At 39.5% G+C, this 14,984-nt stretch overlaps 7 protein-coding genes across 7 annotated transcripts in view; all 7 read left to right on the forward strand.

The window, feature by feature from the left end:
• LOC127515316 (histone H2A-like) overlaps positions 1-490 on the forward strand; it is a 123,105-nt gene extending 122,615 nt beyond the window's left edge. The window contains exon 2 of the mRNA XM_051898835.1: positions 458-490. The gene's annotated coding sequence lies outside the window, so the exon portion shown is untranslated. The remainder of the gene's footprint in view (positions 1-457) is intronic.
• On the forward strand, positions 12-490 carry LOC127515309 (histone H2A-like). Its single transcript, XM_051898828.1, has one exon. The coding sequence runs from the start codon at positions 60-62 to the stop codon at positions 444-446; it is 387 nt and encodes a 128-aa protein (XP_051754788.1). The 5' UTR covers positions 12-59; the 3' UTR covers positions 447-490.
• Positions 491-1,286: 796 nt separating this feature from the next.
• LOC127515311 (histone H3-like) lies at positions 1,287-1,787 on the forward strand. Its single transcript, XM_051898830.1, has one exon. It carries the CDS (start codon positions 1,328-1,330, stop codon positions 1,736-1,738), a length of 411 nt encoding a protein of 136 aa, XP_051754790.1. The 5' UTR covers positions 1,287-1,327; the 3' UTR covers positions 1,739-1,787.
• A 5,580-nt stretch (positions 1,788-7,367) lies between these two features.
• On the forward strand, positions 7,368-8,375 carry LOC127515306 (histone H1-like). The gene has a single exon (XM_051898825.1). It carries the CDS (start codon positions 7,415-7,417, stop codon positions 8,039-8,041), a length of 627 nt encoding a protein of 208 aa, XP_051754785.1. The 5' UTR covers positions 7,368-7,414; the 3' UTR covers positions 8,042-8,375.
• A 1,733-nt stretch (positions 8,376-10,108) lies between these two features.
• Positions 10,109-11,141, forward strand: LOC127515319 (histone H2A-like). The gene has a single exon (XM_051898839.1). The coding sequence runs from the start codon at positions 10,185-10,187 to the stop codon at positions 10,569-10,571; it is 387 nt and encodes a 128-aa protein (XP_051754799.1). The 5' UTR covers positions 10,109-10,184; the 3' UTR covers positions 10,572-11,141.
• A 401-nt stretch (positions 11,142-11,542) lies between these two features.
• Positions 11,543-12,068, forward strand: LOC127515310 (histone H3-like). The gene has a single exon (XM_051898829.1). The coding sequence runs from the start codon at positions 11,608-11,610 to the stop codon at positions 12,016-12,018; it is 411 nt and encodes a 136-aa protein (XP_051754789.1). The 5' UTR covers positions 11,543-11,607; the 3' UTR covers positions 12,019-12,068.
• A 763-nt stretch (positions 12,069-12,831) lies between these two features.
• Positions 12,832-14,777, forward strand: LOC127515323 (histone H2B-like). Its single transcript, XM_051898843.1, has one exon. It carries the CDS (start codon positions 13,508-13,510, stop codon positions 13,880-13,882), a length of 375 nt encoding a protein of 124 aa, XP_051754803.1. The 5' UTR covers positions 12,832-13,507; the 3' UTR covers positions 13,883-14,777.
• Positions 14,778-14,984: the final 207 nt, after the last annotated feature.

The following is a 14,984-nucleotide window of genomic DNA, read 5'->3' on the forward strand; positions in this document are numbered from 1 at the left end:
CCAGTTCATCGTATCACTTTTACTTCGTGTTCTATCCGTTGAGTAAATTACACGCTACAATGAGTGGAAGAGGCAAGACCGGTGGAAAGGCTCGCGCTAAGGCCAAGACTCGCTCTTCCAGGGCGGGATTGCAGTTCCCCGTCGGCCGTGTTCACAGGCTTCTCCGCAAAGGCAATTATGCCGAGCGCGTTGGTGCCGGTGCTCCGGTTTATTTGGCCGCTGTGCTCGAGTATCTCACTGCTGAGATCCTGGAGTTGGCTGGAAACGCCGCTCGCGACAACAAGAAGACCCGTATCATTCCTCGTCACCTGCAGCTGGCGGTGCGCAACGACGAGGAGTTGAACAAGCTTCTGGGTGGCGTGACCATCGCTCAGGGTGGTGTGCTGCCCAACATTCAGGCCGTACTGCTGCCCAAGAAAACCGAGAAGCCAGCGAAGACCAAGTAAACTGACAAGAGGCTCTTCAAACCAAAGGCTCTTTTAAGAGCCACCCAATTTTTCCTTGAGAGTGATTTCTTTTTTCGTTCAATTTTTATTTGAATTGCTATGAAGTCCGTTCGATTTATATTTAAAAAAAAAAAAAAAAAAAAAAAAAAAAAAAAAAGCGGAAGACTGCATGAATTTACAGTTCTTGTTCTACACAATACTAACATATTCAAATTAAATGGTACCACAGGTTTAAGTTTGTTTCTTACGGAAATCGCTTACGGCCGTTTTGTCTTTGACTCCATTCATAAATCAGTGTGTGTTTGTTTTTTTGTTTTTTTTTGTTTGTTTTTTTAATAATTTGTCAAGAAATACACTTAGTCCCTAAAATGAGTAACCTGTATTATTATCTTTTTTTTAATCCAGTCTAACTGCACTGTTAATACGGGTTTAATTATGAAAATGCATAGTTTTTGGCATGACTAAAATGATTTAAACTGATATACATTTCGTTGTATGTATAAATCAATATATGTATCTGTACATGTCTGTTTTTATTAGTTCCACAAGTCCAACTCCGCATATTTAATAAGATTTTAAAGAAACAATCACGGGTTTTGGTGTACAAATTTAAAACTGATTTCGCCCATTCTATTTTCGTGTATACAAAGAGAAACAACAAAGGACGTTTGGGCGGGAACCACAAACTGTCGTCTCTTGTTTGAAAACAGAAGACGCAAAGCCATTGGCCAGCTGTTAATAGGACAATAACCAATCGAATGCCTAGGAAGCTACGCCATCCAATGAGCGAATGGCAACTCTACGCTTAAATATACGATGTGTTCAGTGAGCTATTTATTCGTTTGTTTCCTTCAAAGCAACAGCTGAATTCATTAGAAACAATGGCGAGAACCAAGCAGACCGCTCGTAAGTCTACTGGAGGAAAAGCCCCGAGAAAGCAGCTGGCTACTAAAGCTGCTCGTAAGAGCGCACCAGCTACCGGTGGTGTTAAGAAGCCTCATCGTTACAGGCCCGGTACTGTGGCGCTGAGAGAGATTCGCCGTTATCAGAAATCCACTGAACTTCTGATTCGCAAACTACCTTTCCAGCGTCTGGTGAGAGAAATCGCTCAAGATTTCAAGACTGATCTACGCTTCCAGAGCTCAGCTGTCATGGCCCTGCAGGAGTCTAGCGAGGCTTACTTGGTCGGTCTGTTTGAAGACACCAACTTGTGCGCCATCCACGCCAAAAGGGTCACCATCATGCCCAAAGACATTCAGCTGGCCCGCCGCATTCGCGGAGAGCGCGCTTAAATCCACAGCTGCATCAGTCATGCGAACCCAAAGGCTCTTTTAAGAGCCATCTCAATGTTTCTATGAAAGATGAATTTTCTTTTCCTGAACTTTCTTTGTGTTAGTACATAAATGCATTTAACTCGGATCTGCTGAGGTAAAAAGTATGGATTTGTTTTCATAACTAAAGGCAACTTGAGTAATAAATTAAATTTGAGTTCTTTCTTGATAATTGCGCGAACTATTGTTTTAAGTTCAGGATCGCATTAGATGGAAGATGTTTTAAATGGAGTAGTTTTCAAAGCTTATTCAGAAGAAAATTTATTACATATATTTTGCAGAACAATGTGATGTGCTACGTCACAGTGCTTGTTGCTTAAAGTGTTTATGTATTTCATAAGTGGTTTTTCTTTATTTAAACGCCATTTATTTCCAGAATCAAGCACTGAAAGACAACTCGAGTCCAGCTCCACATCTTTGGATGTAATTTGGGCGTATTGGTGGGGCTAGAAGGTCTACCCATAACTCTATTCCTCCACTAATTAGATCCACAGAGGTGGAGCTGGACTTGGTCAAACTCAACCCATGACGTCCAGAGAGGTGGAGTTGGATGTCATTTTGCTCTGCGATGAGCACCATTTAGAGTAGAATCGGGTGACGTATAGTAGAACCGCCCATGAATGTGGTTTCAATTAGGTCCTTTAGCTGATTATAAAAGCCTCTTTTCTACTGTTTGCTCTTCCGTTTACGGTTATTGAGAGCTGGAAAATATCTGTTGACATGTCTGGTAGAGGAAAAGGTGGCAAAGGACTTGGAAAAGGAGGCGCTAAGCGTCACCGAAAGGTTCTTCGCGATAATATCCAGGGAATCACTAAACCCGCTATTCGTCGTCTTGCTCGCCGTGGCGGAGTCAAGCGTATTTCTGGCCTGATCTATGAAGAGACTCGCGGTGTGTTGAAGGTGTTTCTGGAGAACGTCATTCGTGATGCTGTTACTTACACTGAACACGCCAAAAGAAAGACCGTCACCGCCATGGATGTTGTGTACGCTCTGAAACGACAGGGACGCACCCTGTACGGATTCGGAGGTTAAGAGTTTACCGAAGATTTCCCCCTCCCGGCTCTTTTAAGAGCCACCCACTTTTTCCCGTAAAAAAAACAAGTTTCCAAGTTGTGAAAATGAAATTAAACTTTATTGTAATTAATTCTCTTGTTTACTTTGGAAAAAATAAGCGTAGAATCCAACACCAGTCATTGTACGGTAATATGCTAATGTGAGCTATATGTGTTTTTCTGAGTTATGTATAATTAATACTTTAAAATTCAATTAAAAGTAACTGAAATTGTTAGCAATATTTTACTTTCAATACTTTATACTTTCCTAAAAATGCGGGAAAATGAAACAAAGAAACCTTGGATGGGGGATGGTGGTTGTGAAACATGAGGCGATGGGCGGGATTACCATTTTAAAACCGCTGATTGGCTCTCCTGCATATCAAGGAACGTTTAATGTGTCCAATGAAATCATTCTATGGGTTGGTCCATGAAGACTCTCAATCACAGAAGGCCGTTCTCCCATTTGATATTAGCATAGGGCAGTACATAAAAAAGGCCCTGTAGCAATGTACGTTTATTCAGCTTTGTGTCTTTGAACGAAGTATCATGCCAGATCCAGCGAAGTCAGCGCCTAAAAAGGGCTCAAAGAAGGCAGTTACTAAAACTGCCGGCAAGAGTGGAAAGAAGCGCAGAAAGTCCAGGAAGGAGAGCTACGCTATTTACGTATACAAAGTCTTGAAGCAGGTTCATCCCGACACCGGAATCTCCTCCAAGGCGATGGGAATCATGAACTCTTTCGTCAACGACATCTTCGAGCGCATCACCGGTGAAGCGTCTCGTCTCGCTCACTACAACAAGCGCTCCACCATCACATCGAGAGAGATCCAGACCGCCGTGCGTCTGCTGCTGCCCGGTGAACTGGCCAAACACGCCGTGTCTGAGGGTACAAAGGCTGTGACGAAATATACCAGTTCTAAGTAAAGCGCCATCTTATCTGATCAGCGAACCCAAAGGCTCTTTTAAGAGCCACCCATATTGTCTTTAAAAAGAGTTTCAAATGATGGTTACTTCTCTGTTGTAGTTATGAGATAATGTAACGTTATCTGTTTTATTACTTTGCGTGAGATTATAGGTAACCGTATCAAATAATGTCCTTTGCAATAAATATAAATAAATAAAAGACAAATTGTGCAGTGTACAATATATTTTACCAATGACTGGTTTCTGCACAATTTTAAAGAACATTATACAGTATTTATGTTGACTGGCAAAATAAGGGAATTTTATGTTTTTGTTCACTAATAACAATCTAAAGGCATGAAGCATAAGTATTGCTGTCCGTAGGTGTGAATAATACTGTGAAATGTGTGTGAGCTCTGGCCACAACTTCCAGGGTGTTTCCCTTCATTTAGCCCAAGATAATGAACAGAGAATAAATGGTTTGGAGAATGGATGGATTGTTGTGATTGAATTTATTATTAGTTTGGGATTCTCAGTTTGGGAAACCCTTATCTAAAAATGTTATTTATATAATTATTAGCCTACTATTTTTTTCATAAGTAAAAATGTTGGTGTTACTTTTACTTGCTGGTGTTTTTGTTGACAGTGTAGTTGGTTTTGTGATGTTCAGAGCTAATCTGTTTGTCTGAATTTTTTTTTGATTGTCATCATCGTTGAGGTTTGCATGATGAGTGCTGATGTCTAAATGGCCAGTTGAAAATTCTAGTGTAAAAATATATTAGCACCTTTGAGAATTGATATCTGTTTACCTTATAGTTTTACTACAACTAAAGCAAATACCGATCACCACAATAATGACTTGAAACAAAACTATTATTTTCAATAAAACGTTAACATCTCAACCTCTGTTAATTCTCAATGAGAACTACTATAGACATGACAGAAATCAAGTTAAACTGGTTAGTAATAAGTGAAGCTGGTAATGCTGTTGTTTGTAGTTTAATCATCCTCTGCTGATATTTTGAGAGATTTAATGTCTTTATTTATCTTTAAGGCTGTGGCTGGAAGTCAGTTGTAATTTCTGTTCTTGTTGTTTCTCTTTCCTTCAGTGATTCTGCTTTGTTAAAGGGTTAGTTCACCCAAAAATGAAAATTTTGTCATTAATTACCCACAGTAATGTCATTCCAAACTAGGATGACCACAAGTCCTGCATTTTGCGGGACAGTCCCGAAATTGGGAGCTTTGCCCTTTGCAAGACTTAAATAGTGTCCCGCATTAAATTTATGTCTGTATTATAATTTTTCATCCCTGAAATTGCAATACCACAATATGAAATATAATAAAAACTGTGACTGGCATTTAAAAATCTATTTGTGCAGTCGTCATATTCTAGCTGTGAAAATAACCAACAAACGCAATCATAGAGAGAGGTTTTCCCGCTGATGACAACTGAGTGGACAGCGCAAAGGAATAGCTAAGTGTGGGCCTCATCAAAGTCGGTAAACACAACTACACCAGTAGGAATTTCATCTCACATACGAACCTCAAGAGCTGCTCAACGCTGCCCAAACTGATGATTTAAAGCATGTAATCATCCATCCTGATGTTAAATATTTCCAACGAACATGCGCCGATACCGTGGATCCTCGAGCGCCACTCATGGAAATAGTCGAGCACCTACGGAAAAACACAAGATACTCTCCTTTTGTTTTTACCAATAAAAAATTTATTAAGACTTTCAGACACGACTTTCTTCTCACGTTAATAGTTCATTTAACGCGGGTTCTATGGCGTTATATTATAATGAAAAATGTCGAGAGAGCATTATTGTAACACAGCACATCAAATGCGTGAGCAGGAATCTCTCCGCTCACAGGCAGACTCTGGAGGCGCGCAAGCTCTCGCTCAGATATTACGTGTGCGTGCTCAAACTTTGACCTCCTGCATGTGCAGCCATGAATCTATTGTCTTCTCTCCAGGATTTAATGTTGCCAGAAGCGCAACATTATAATGTGGGCACCCACCGCCAGAAACATTAATCGGCGCATATGCCAAGTTTGCCAACAAATGTAAATCAATAGCCATAGTAGTCCTAAATTTATCTCACACGTGTCCCGCATTGTCCCGCAAAATCACATCTACTATCCTGCAACAGATCAATAGCCAGGTGGTCACCCTATTCCAAACCTGTAAGACTTTCGTTCATCTTTGGAACACAAATTAAGATCTTTTCGATGAAATCTGACAGCATTCTGTCCCTCCATAGACAGCCATCACAACTGGAATTTTGACACTTCAAAAAGTTCATAAAGAGATCGTAAAACTAATCCATATGATTTAGTCCAAATTTTCTGAAGAGACACGATTGCTTTATATGATGAACAGATTTAATTTAGGCTTTTACTCGCATATAAACATTGATCAGCGAACATATACAGAAGTTCAACCTGAACTTGAATGACGCACGAAATCAAACTTCTTCGGGAAGCTCAAACGTGTTGCGTGACCAGTGTGGTTCATTCTGGTGTGTAGCACGTTTGAGATTCCGGACGAGGTTTGTTCATTTAGGTTCAGTTGAGCTTCTGTGTATGATGATCAATGTTTATGTTCCGAAGATGAGCGAAAATCTTACGGGTTTGGAACGACATGAGGGTGGGTAATTAATGACAGAATTTTCCTTTTAGGGTGAACTAACCATTTAACAGCAGGTGTTTTTAAATGTTTGAAAGAATGTTTCAGTAACATCATAGTAACCTTTAAATGATGTTCTTTTAACATTATGGAAACTGGACATTTTTAGATTGATGGCCACAACTTAAAAAGTTAAACATTCTAATTAGTGGCACCAACTAGCAGGGGTATGCCACCACAAACTGACACTTACCAATCAGGTTTTTCATATAATTCTAAACTAGCATGAGTGAAAACACTACAAATCATTATGAAGTGACACCCACAATTTGGAAATACATTCTGAGAAATGGCATCAACCATTCAGAAGTGTGCACCTTGACACTGGCTCTTTACAATGCAGAGTTGTGTAAATGTGTAGATACTATATTAAACCGGATGTCTATTATAATATGGCAACAGCAAGTCAAAAACTTTAACAGAACATACAGGCATCTCCAGAAGGAATGCATGTGAAAAACATCTTTGACCGGAGATGAAGAGCAGTTACACAGACAGATGTGGCGTGTGCTTCAAGCTGCACAAAACAACTTCTGAATGAAACACTCCAGAAGTCCCTCAGCGATCTTCCTTTCATTAAAGACATAGTCAAAGTGCAAGTTCAAAATCAGGATGACACACTCGAACATTTGCCACTGTTAATGCACAAAATTACATGAAATAAGCACGCAGCCTTTTTCATTACTGGTGCACGCTCTGGATTTGATATGACGATGCTAAAATAAATGTTCATTTGTCGCGTGTTTTAGTATACAAATAAGGTTCAATATCTCTACTCGATGTATACATTGTTTTTTACTCCACTAAACTATCTTACAACTTCAGTTTTATTCCAAATATGAAAGGAGAAAACACAAGACAAAGGCATTAGTGGAGGAGCACAGACAGTGAACAGAGCAGGTTGAATCTACACGGTTCTCATGCTGTGGTTAAATGCGTAGCTCTGCCCAGCAGCGGTTCATTGTAGAGTCCAGATTTGCTCAGAGAAATCATGGCTGAAACCGCTCCAGCAGCTGCCGCGACCAAAGCGGCCAAGAAGAAATCAGCAGCTAAACGCAAGAGAACAGGCCCAAGCGTCGGCGAGCTCATTGTTAAGGCTGTGTCCGCATCTAAGGAGAGGAGCGGTGTGTCCCTCGCTGCCCTGAAGAAAGCGCTCGCTGCCGGTGGCTACGATGTGGAGAAGAACAACTCCCGCGTCAAGATCGCCGTTAAGAATCTGGTGACTAAAGGTACCCTGGTCCAGACCAAAGGGACCGGCGCCTCCGGCTCCTTCAAGCTCAACAAGAAACAGGCCGAGACCAAGACAAAACCCGCTAAGAAAGCTGCTCCTAAAGCCAAGAAGCCCGCAGCCAAGAAACCTGCTGTCGCTAAGAAGCCCAAAACTGCAGCAACAAAGAAGCCCAAAACTGCAGCAGCAAAGAAGGCCGCCGCTAAGAAATCGCCGAAGAAGGTGAAGAAACCAGCCGCTAAAAAGGCAACAAAGAGCCCTAAGAAGGCAAAGAAACCAGCAACTCCTAAGAAAGCAGCGAAGAGCCCGAAAAAGGCAAAGGCAGCCAAACCCAAAACGGCGAAACCTAAAGCAGCCAAGCCTAAAAAGACGGCAGCAAAAAAGAAATAAATTAATTATTTTTTTCCTTGTTTGGTTTTATCAAAAAGGCTCTTTTAAGAGCCACCCACTCATTTATGGTAAAGAGCATTATTTCATCGGTCTTCTGTCCAGTGATAGTGCCATTAGCTTTAGTTAGTGTGAGAGCAAAATGGCCGCTTTGTTCATGTGCAAATGACGTTCGTATTTTTGTGTCCAAGTGCATTATTTCCTTTTAAAATAATTTCATAAATTTATCACATCACACACTTTATTTTACAAAATCTACTTAGTTTGAATTCATTTTAGTATATTTAAACAATACATATTATTTTATGTTTTATCTCAAACCCTAAAAATGTCAGATGGTGCAACTGCCCGAACAAATGAACAGACTAAGAAAACTATTTAAAATGGTGTCTTAATAATAAAAAAAATTAATAACTAAATACTATGGCATCATTTTAGGTTTGAAACCTTTCATTTAAACAAATTTCATAAATATCAGTAGTTTTAATGCTGTTGAGATAATTGAAAAACTTTTATCAATTTGTATATTCTTAAATGTCAGGGTGGCACAACTGCAAAATATGACTCTTTTATTATGAATTTACAAGATAACAGTAAACATGATAATGCATCATCCAGAGGACCCCAACTGATCCTTGTGGCAGAGTGAAAAGGTTTGTAGATCTCTCAAATACTGGTAAAAACTGCTAATTTCAAGTATGGGTAGGTTGGTACACTTTCCATGTCAGGTGGTACAACTACAGTATATATACATACAACTATTTGGTTGAACTGCCTGTCATAAAAACAGTCAAAAAATGAATTTAAACACTATAAAATGTTATTTAACAAGTGAAACTTGTTTAAACACATTGTTCATGACTCATAAATATGCATTACATCAGTTTTGAAAAGATTTTTCGATAACACCTTTTTTGAAGCTTTATTTGTCAATGACCCAAATACATTTAGACATTAAATTTGATGATAATGTGAACATTTTGATGAAATCTGAAGTAACTGTCTGTATTAGACATGTTTATAGCAGTAAATTATATACACAGCTTTAAGACAGACTTGTTTAATTTTTAATCAATCAATTGTTATAACGTATAGTGTAAGTATAGTGGTTTATACATAATGGTAATTTAGAGTGCTTTACATAAAAAATAATGTACAAACGAAATAAAAATATTAAATACAATGAAAATTAAGAAATAAAAACTGAAGAAAGTGATGAAGTAATTAAATCAAAATAAATGCAAGTAACAGCAAGTTTGCAAGTAACAACAATTAACATTCAATCCATTAACATGTACTGATAGTTGAAATTAACAATGATTAGAACATTTGACTTTGTACCAGGGACATAGAGTATTGACAAAGTAAACAGATAATACATAAAATAAATAAATAAACAAATAGGGTGAATTCAGGGTGATTAGGACACTTTTTGCCATTGAGATGAATTGGAAAGTGTCCCAATTAACCTGAATTCACCCTAAATAAATAAAATTAAATAAATTACAAAAAAACTCAACTCAAGTAGGGAGATCTCATCTAAACATCTCTGTTCACAGGTGACTTTATAATCTTATTTAATACATGGGATGTTTTAATTGCTTTTGTTTATTTTAAATTTACATAGAGAATCAGCAAAACTTTTTAATTCAGAGTAAAAGACAAGAAAATCTGGTTTTGAAGCGGTAAATTTAGATTTGTGGATATGACCTTTTCCAAGCATGCACAGAATTTTGACTGCGTTATCTAAAAGAACAGAACCAGCGTTAGAAAGCATAAATAAGACCATGTTTTCTGTAATATCAAAAAGGATATTAAAGGATGTAAAAATCAAAACTGAAATCTCTGTCCGAAAAGATATTGTGTGAAGTGACATCTAAAAAACAAATGAAGCACAGATTCAAAAGAAAGCGAGAGGCCGTTGAATAGAGGCACTACTGCGTGACGTATACTTGAGGGTTGTCAGTAACAGAAAGGGGGGTGGCTTCGGAGTTTGGAGCGAGGTTCACTGATTGGCTTGATAATGCGTTCAGACTTCAGCCAATAGGAGACGGTGCGCTTTCATTTAAATGTCTAATCACAGTCGGTCAGTCCATCTTATCACTTCTATTTCGTGTTCTAGTTGTTGAGTAAGTTACACTTTACAATGAGTGGAAGAGGCAAAACCGGTGGAAAGGCCCGTGCTAAGGCCAAGACTCGCTCTTCCAGGGCGGGACTGCAGTTCCCTGTCGGCCGTGTTCACAGGCTTCTCCGCAAAGGCAACTATGCTGAGCGCGTTGGTGCCGGTGCTCCGGTTTATTTGGCCGCTGTGCTCGAGTATCTCACTGCTGAGATCCTGGAGTTGGCTGGAAACGCCGCTCGCGACAACAAGAAGACCCGTATCATTCCTCGTCACCTGCAGCTGGCGGTGCGCAACGACGAGGAGTTGAACAAGCTTCTGGGTGGCGTGACCATCGCTCAGGGTGGTGTGCTGCCCAACATTCAGGCCGTACTGCTGCCCAAGAAAACCGAGAAGCCAGCGAAGACCAAGTAAACTGACTGGAGATTCTCTTCAAACCAAAGGCTCTTTTAAGAGCCACCCAACTTTTCCTTGAGAGAGATTTCATTTGTCCAATTTATATTTGCATTTGTATTTATATCCTTTAAAAAAAAGGTAGTACTTCAGATGTATGTTCATGAGTCGTCAGCTTTTGTATTGTACAATGAATGTTGACGTATCAAATGCCACTGAGTCTTAAAAAAACAAAACAAAAAAAAAAACATAAGCGACCCGTCTGGCTTTTTTTTTTTTTTTTTTCTTTCCCAAAGCAACTTTTCTGTCTGTGGAGTCAATAAAAGTACATACTACTCCTGGAGAAATTTTAGGAAACACACTGCATTTATTAAAGATTTTATGAATGTATTCTGAAAATGCATACCCCGGTTTCACAGACAAGGTTTAAATTAGTCCTATACTAAAATGCATGTTTGATCTGTTCTAACTGAAAGCAACTTGTACTGAAATAACTTAAAATGTCAGTGCCATTGTTTTGTCTCAAGATGCACACCAGTAATCTTTTTTTCTTTCTAGGGTACATTTATAAAAGCTACTCATCCTAATTGAACTAAGGCCTAATCCTGCATTTATTGTGAAACCGGGCCATAGTTTTATCAGCATGGCTAAAGGACTTTTAAACTTTATTATTTATGTATACATATAAATACAATATTTAACATGGTGATATAAGTAACTGTACTTGTCTCAATTTTTACAGTTCCTTCCAACTCAAAAAATCCTATTCTGCACATTTAATAAGATTTAAATAACGGGTTTTTGTGTACAAATTTAAAACTCATTTCAAATGATGTTTGGGCGGGAAGGGAACCACAAACTGTCGTCTCTTGTTTGAAAACAGCAGGCGCACAGCCATTGGCCGACTGTTATTAGGACAATAACCAATCGAATGTCTCTGAAGCTATACCATCCAATGAACGCATGGCAGCCCTAGGCTTAAATATGCTGTGTTCAAACGAACTATTCATTTATTCTTTTGTGCATTTCAAAGCAGCGACGGAGCTCATTAGAAATAATGGCGAGAACCAAGCAGACCGCTCGTAAGTCTACTGGAGGAAAAGCCCCGAGAAAGCAGCTGGCTACTAAAGCTGCTCGTAAGAGCGCACCAGCTACCGGTGGTGTTAAGAAGCCTCATCGTTACAGGCCCGGTACTGTGGCGCTGAGAGAGATTCGCCGTTATCAGAAATCCACTGAACTTCTGATTCGCAAACTACCTTTCCAGCGTCTGGTGAGAGAAATCGCTCAAGATTTCAAGACTGATCTACGCTTCCAGAGCTCAGCTGTCATGGCCCTGCAGGAGTCTAGCGAGGCTTACTTGGTCGGTCTGTTTGAAGACACCAACTTGTGCGCCATCCACGCCAAAAGGGTCACCATCATGCCCAAAGACATTCAGCTGGCCCGCCGCATTCGCGGAGAGCGCGCTTAAATCCACAGCTGCATCAGTCATACAAACCCCAAAGGCTCTTTTAAGAGCCACCTCAATGTCTCTATGAAAGATAATTTCCATCTGCTTTTTCTTACTCTAATGTATGTTTTATACATGTAAATTTGCCGAAGTAAATGCTTTGTGTTTTCTTGTTACTCAAAACTAAAAAACAATTCAGTCTTGTCTATGTAACTTTAAAAAAAAAAAAAAAGTACATTCAAACCGCTTTAAACTTCAAAAAGGGGAAAGAAAATATGTATAAAAAAATTAGTTGTCTGATGTGCCTGATTAAATGTTCAGAATCTGTCTGACGTTAAAGCAGTATTTATTTCCCCAATCAAGAATCAAAAGACTGACCTCGACTTGGATAAGGCGTAACAGATGACGTATGCTAGAACCGCCCATGAATGTGGTTTCAACTAGGTCCTCTGGCTGACTATAAGAGCCTCTTCTCCAGCGTTTGTTCTGTCTTCTGTGGACAATTGAAACCCATCTATAGACATGTCTGGAAGAGGAAAAGGCGGTAAAGGACTTGGAAAAGGAGGCGCTAAGCGTCACCGAAAGGTTCTTCGCGATAATATCCAGGGAATCACTAAACCCGCTATTCGTCGTCTTGCTCGCCGTGGCGGAGTCAAGCGTATTTCTGGCCTGATCTATGAAGAGACTCGCGGTGTGTTGAAGGTGTTTCTGGAGAACGTCATTCGTGATGCTGTTACTTACACTGAACACGCCAAAAGAAAGACCGTCACCGCCATGGATGTTGTGTACGCTCTGAAACGACAGGGACGCACCCTGTACGGATTCGGAGGTTAAATCCTTCGTGAAGAAGGAAAATCCAACGGCTCTTTTAAGAGCCACCCACTTTCCCCCGTAAAAAAGCAAGTTTCTATGTGGTTAAGTAATTAGTCTTACTAAGATTTTAATAAGTTCATGGTGATTAAATTAGCATTGCATTTAATACGGAGTCTTGTGGGGTTGTGCAGTTTTGTCATTTTATCAGTTTATTTTATATATATATATATGTATATGTATACATAAAATGTATATGTGTCTCTTTCAACGTATGCAGTATAATCTACAAAATTATAGTGAAATCGTGTTTTTTACATTGAGAAATAAGCACTTTCTGCTTCTAAATAAACGCTATATAATACAGAATCCTCAGCGTACGTAGTCAGAGCTATGAAATTATTTACACTATTTCGCTTATTCTGAAAAATGCAGCAAAATGAAACCAAGGAATGGAGTTGGATGTGGGGGATAGTAGTTGTCAATGGGCGTGGTTTACATTTTAAAGCTTCTGATTGGCTCACCTACAAGTCAAGCAACGTTTAATGTGGCCAATGAAATCATTCTGTGGGTTGGTCCACGAAGACTCACAATCACACAGGTCCTTACTTCCCTTTTGAAATTAGCATGGGCAGTGTATAAAAACCCGCGTGTAGTAAAACAACGTTATTGTTCTTTGTGTGATTCTGAGTGAAGTATCATGCCTGAACCAGCGAAGTCCGCACCCAAGAAGGGTTCAAAGAAGGCCGTCACTAAAACCGCCGGCAAGGGTGGAAAGAAGCGCAAGAGGTCCAGGAAGGAGAGTTACGCTATCTACGTGTACAAAGTCCTGAAGCAGGTTCATCCCGACACCGGAATCTCCTCCAAGGCGATGGGAATCATGAACTCTTTCGTCAACGACATCTTCGAGCGCATCGCCGGTGAAGCGTCTCGTCTCGCTCACTACAACAAGCGCTCCACCATCACATCGAGAGAGATCCAGACCGCCGTGCGTCTGCTGCTGCCCGGTGAACTGGCCAAACACGCCGTGTCTGAGGGCACAAAGGCTGTGACCAAATACACCAGCTCAAAGTAAAGCGATGTCTGATCTGATCAACGAACCCAAAGGCTCTTTTAAGAGCCACCCATATTGTCTCTCAAAAGAGCTTAGAGACGCCGCTTTTGGGGTAACAAAACAACCAATTTGTCGTGTTTTGCTGTAGATATTTTGAAGGTTCTAAACTATCTGATGTTTTACGTAAGAGGTATGCTTCTATCCACCGTTTCACAAAGCTTGAACTAGACCTAGACTAAAATGCATGTTTGGGTTGTTTTAACTGAAAGCAACTTCTACTGAAATATTTTAATGTCATTTTGTCTAAAGCTGTACACCATAATGTTATTAGTGTACGTTTATAAAAGCTACTTAAATATCTTAATTGAACTAAGGCCTAATCCCGGCTTAGGCTAAGACCTGTCTGTGAAACCGGGCCTAAAAGATTTAATTTTAATGCAAAATTGTTCTTTATTCAGCACTGAATTATATTCATCAGCTGACTCAACAAAACAGCCATGTAATTACAAACAGGAGGCAGATGAAGTGAAGCCTGTTGAAACATTTAAAGAGAAACTTGCTCTCCTAAAAACAGATTTCTGGACAACTTTAAAGCCCCCTTTTGTAGCTTTGTTTAGAAACAGACTGACTGGACCAGCCAGGGAACAGTAATACAAACATCAAAGACATACAAGTTTAAAAGTTTGTGTGAGCAGATTCACAAATGTTTAGATGTTTTTGTTAATCTGAAGTATTTGAGGGCCCTCTTTACAGCCAAGCTCTTGTGGAATATAAGTCCTATGGTGGAAAGGATTCCTTTGAATATTTTATATTATTATTATTATTATTAGCTACCACTGTTGCTGTTGGAAGTCTCTTTTACTGTTAAAATGTCAAAGAACCATGGTGTTCCTCACATTAAATGAATTTCAAGATATTTATGACGTCTTTGTCTCAGCTTTACTGAAAATTATTTTGAACTTAATCATGTTTGTGAGTAGAAACATCTCTGCTGAAATCTCATCACTCTGTCAAAAATGTTCTTTAAAGAACATTTTTATACTAAGGCCTGGTATAAAATTGCTGTCAAATGTATACAGACCTATAGTTTTAACAGTGAGTTTTGTGGCACTAAAGGACAAAT

This window comes from Ctenopharyngodon idella, chromosome 7, assembly GCF_019924925.1.
Source record: "Ctenopharyngodon idella isolate HZGC_01 chromosome 7, HZGC01, whole genome shotgun sequence".
NCBI classification, from domain to species: domain Eukaryota; kingdom Metazoa; phylum Chordata; class Actinopteri; order Cypriniformes; family Xenocyprididae; genus Ctenopharyngodon; species Ctenopharyngodon idella.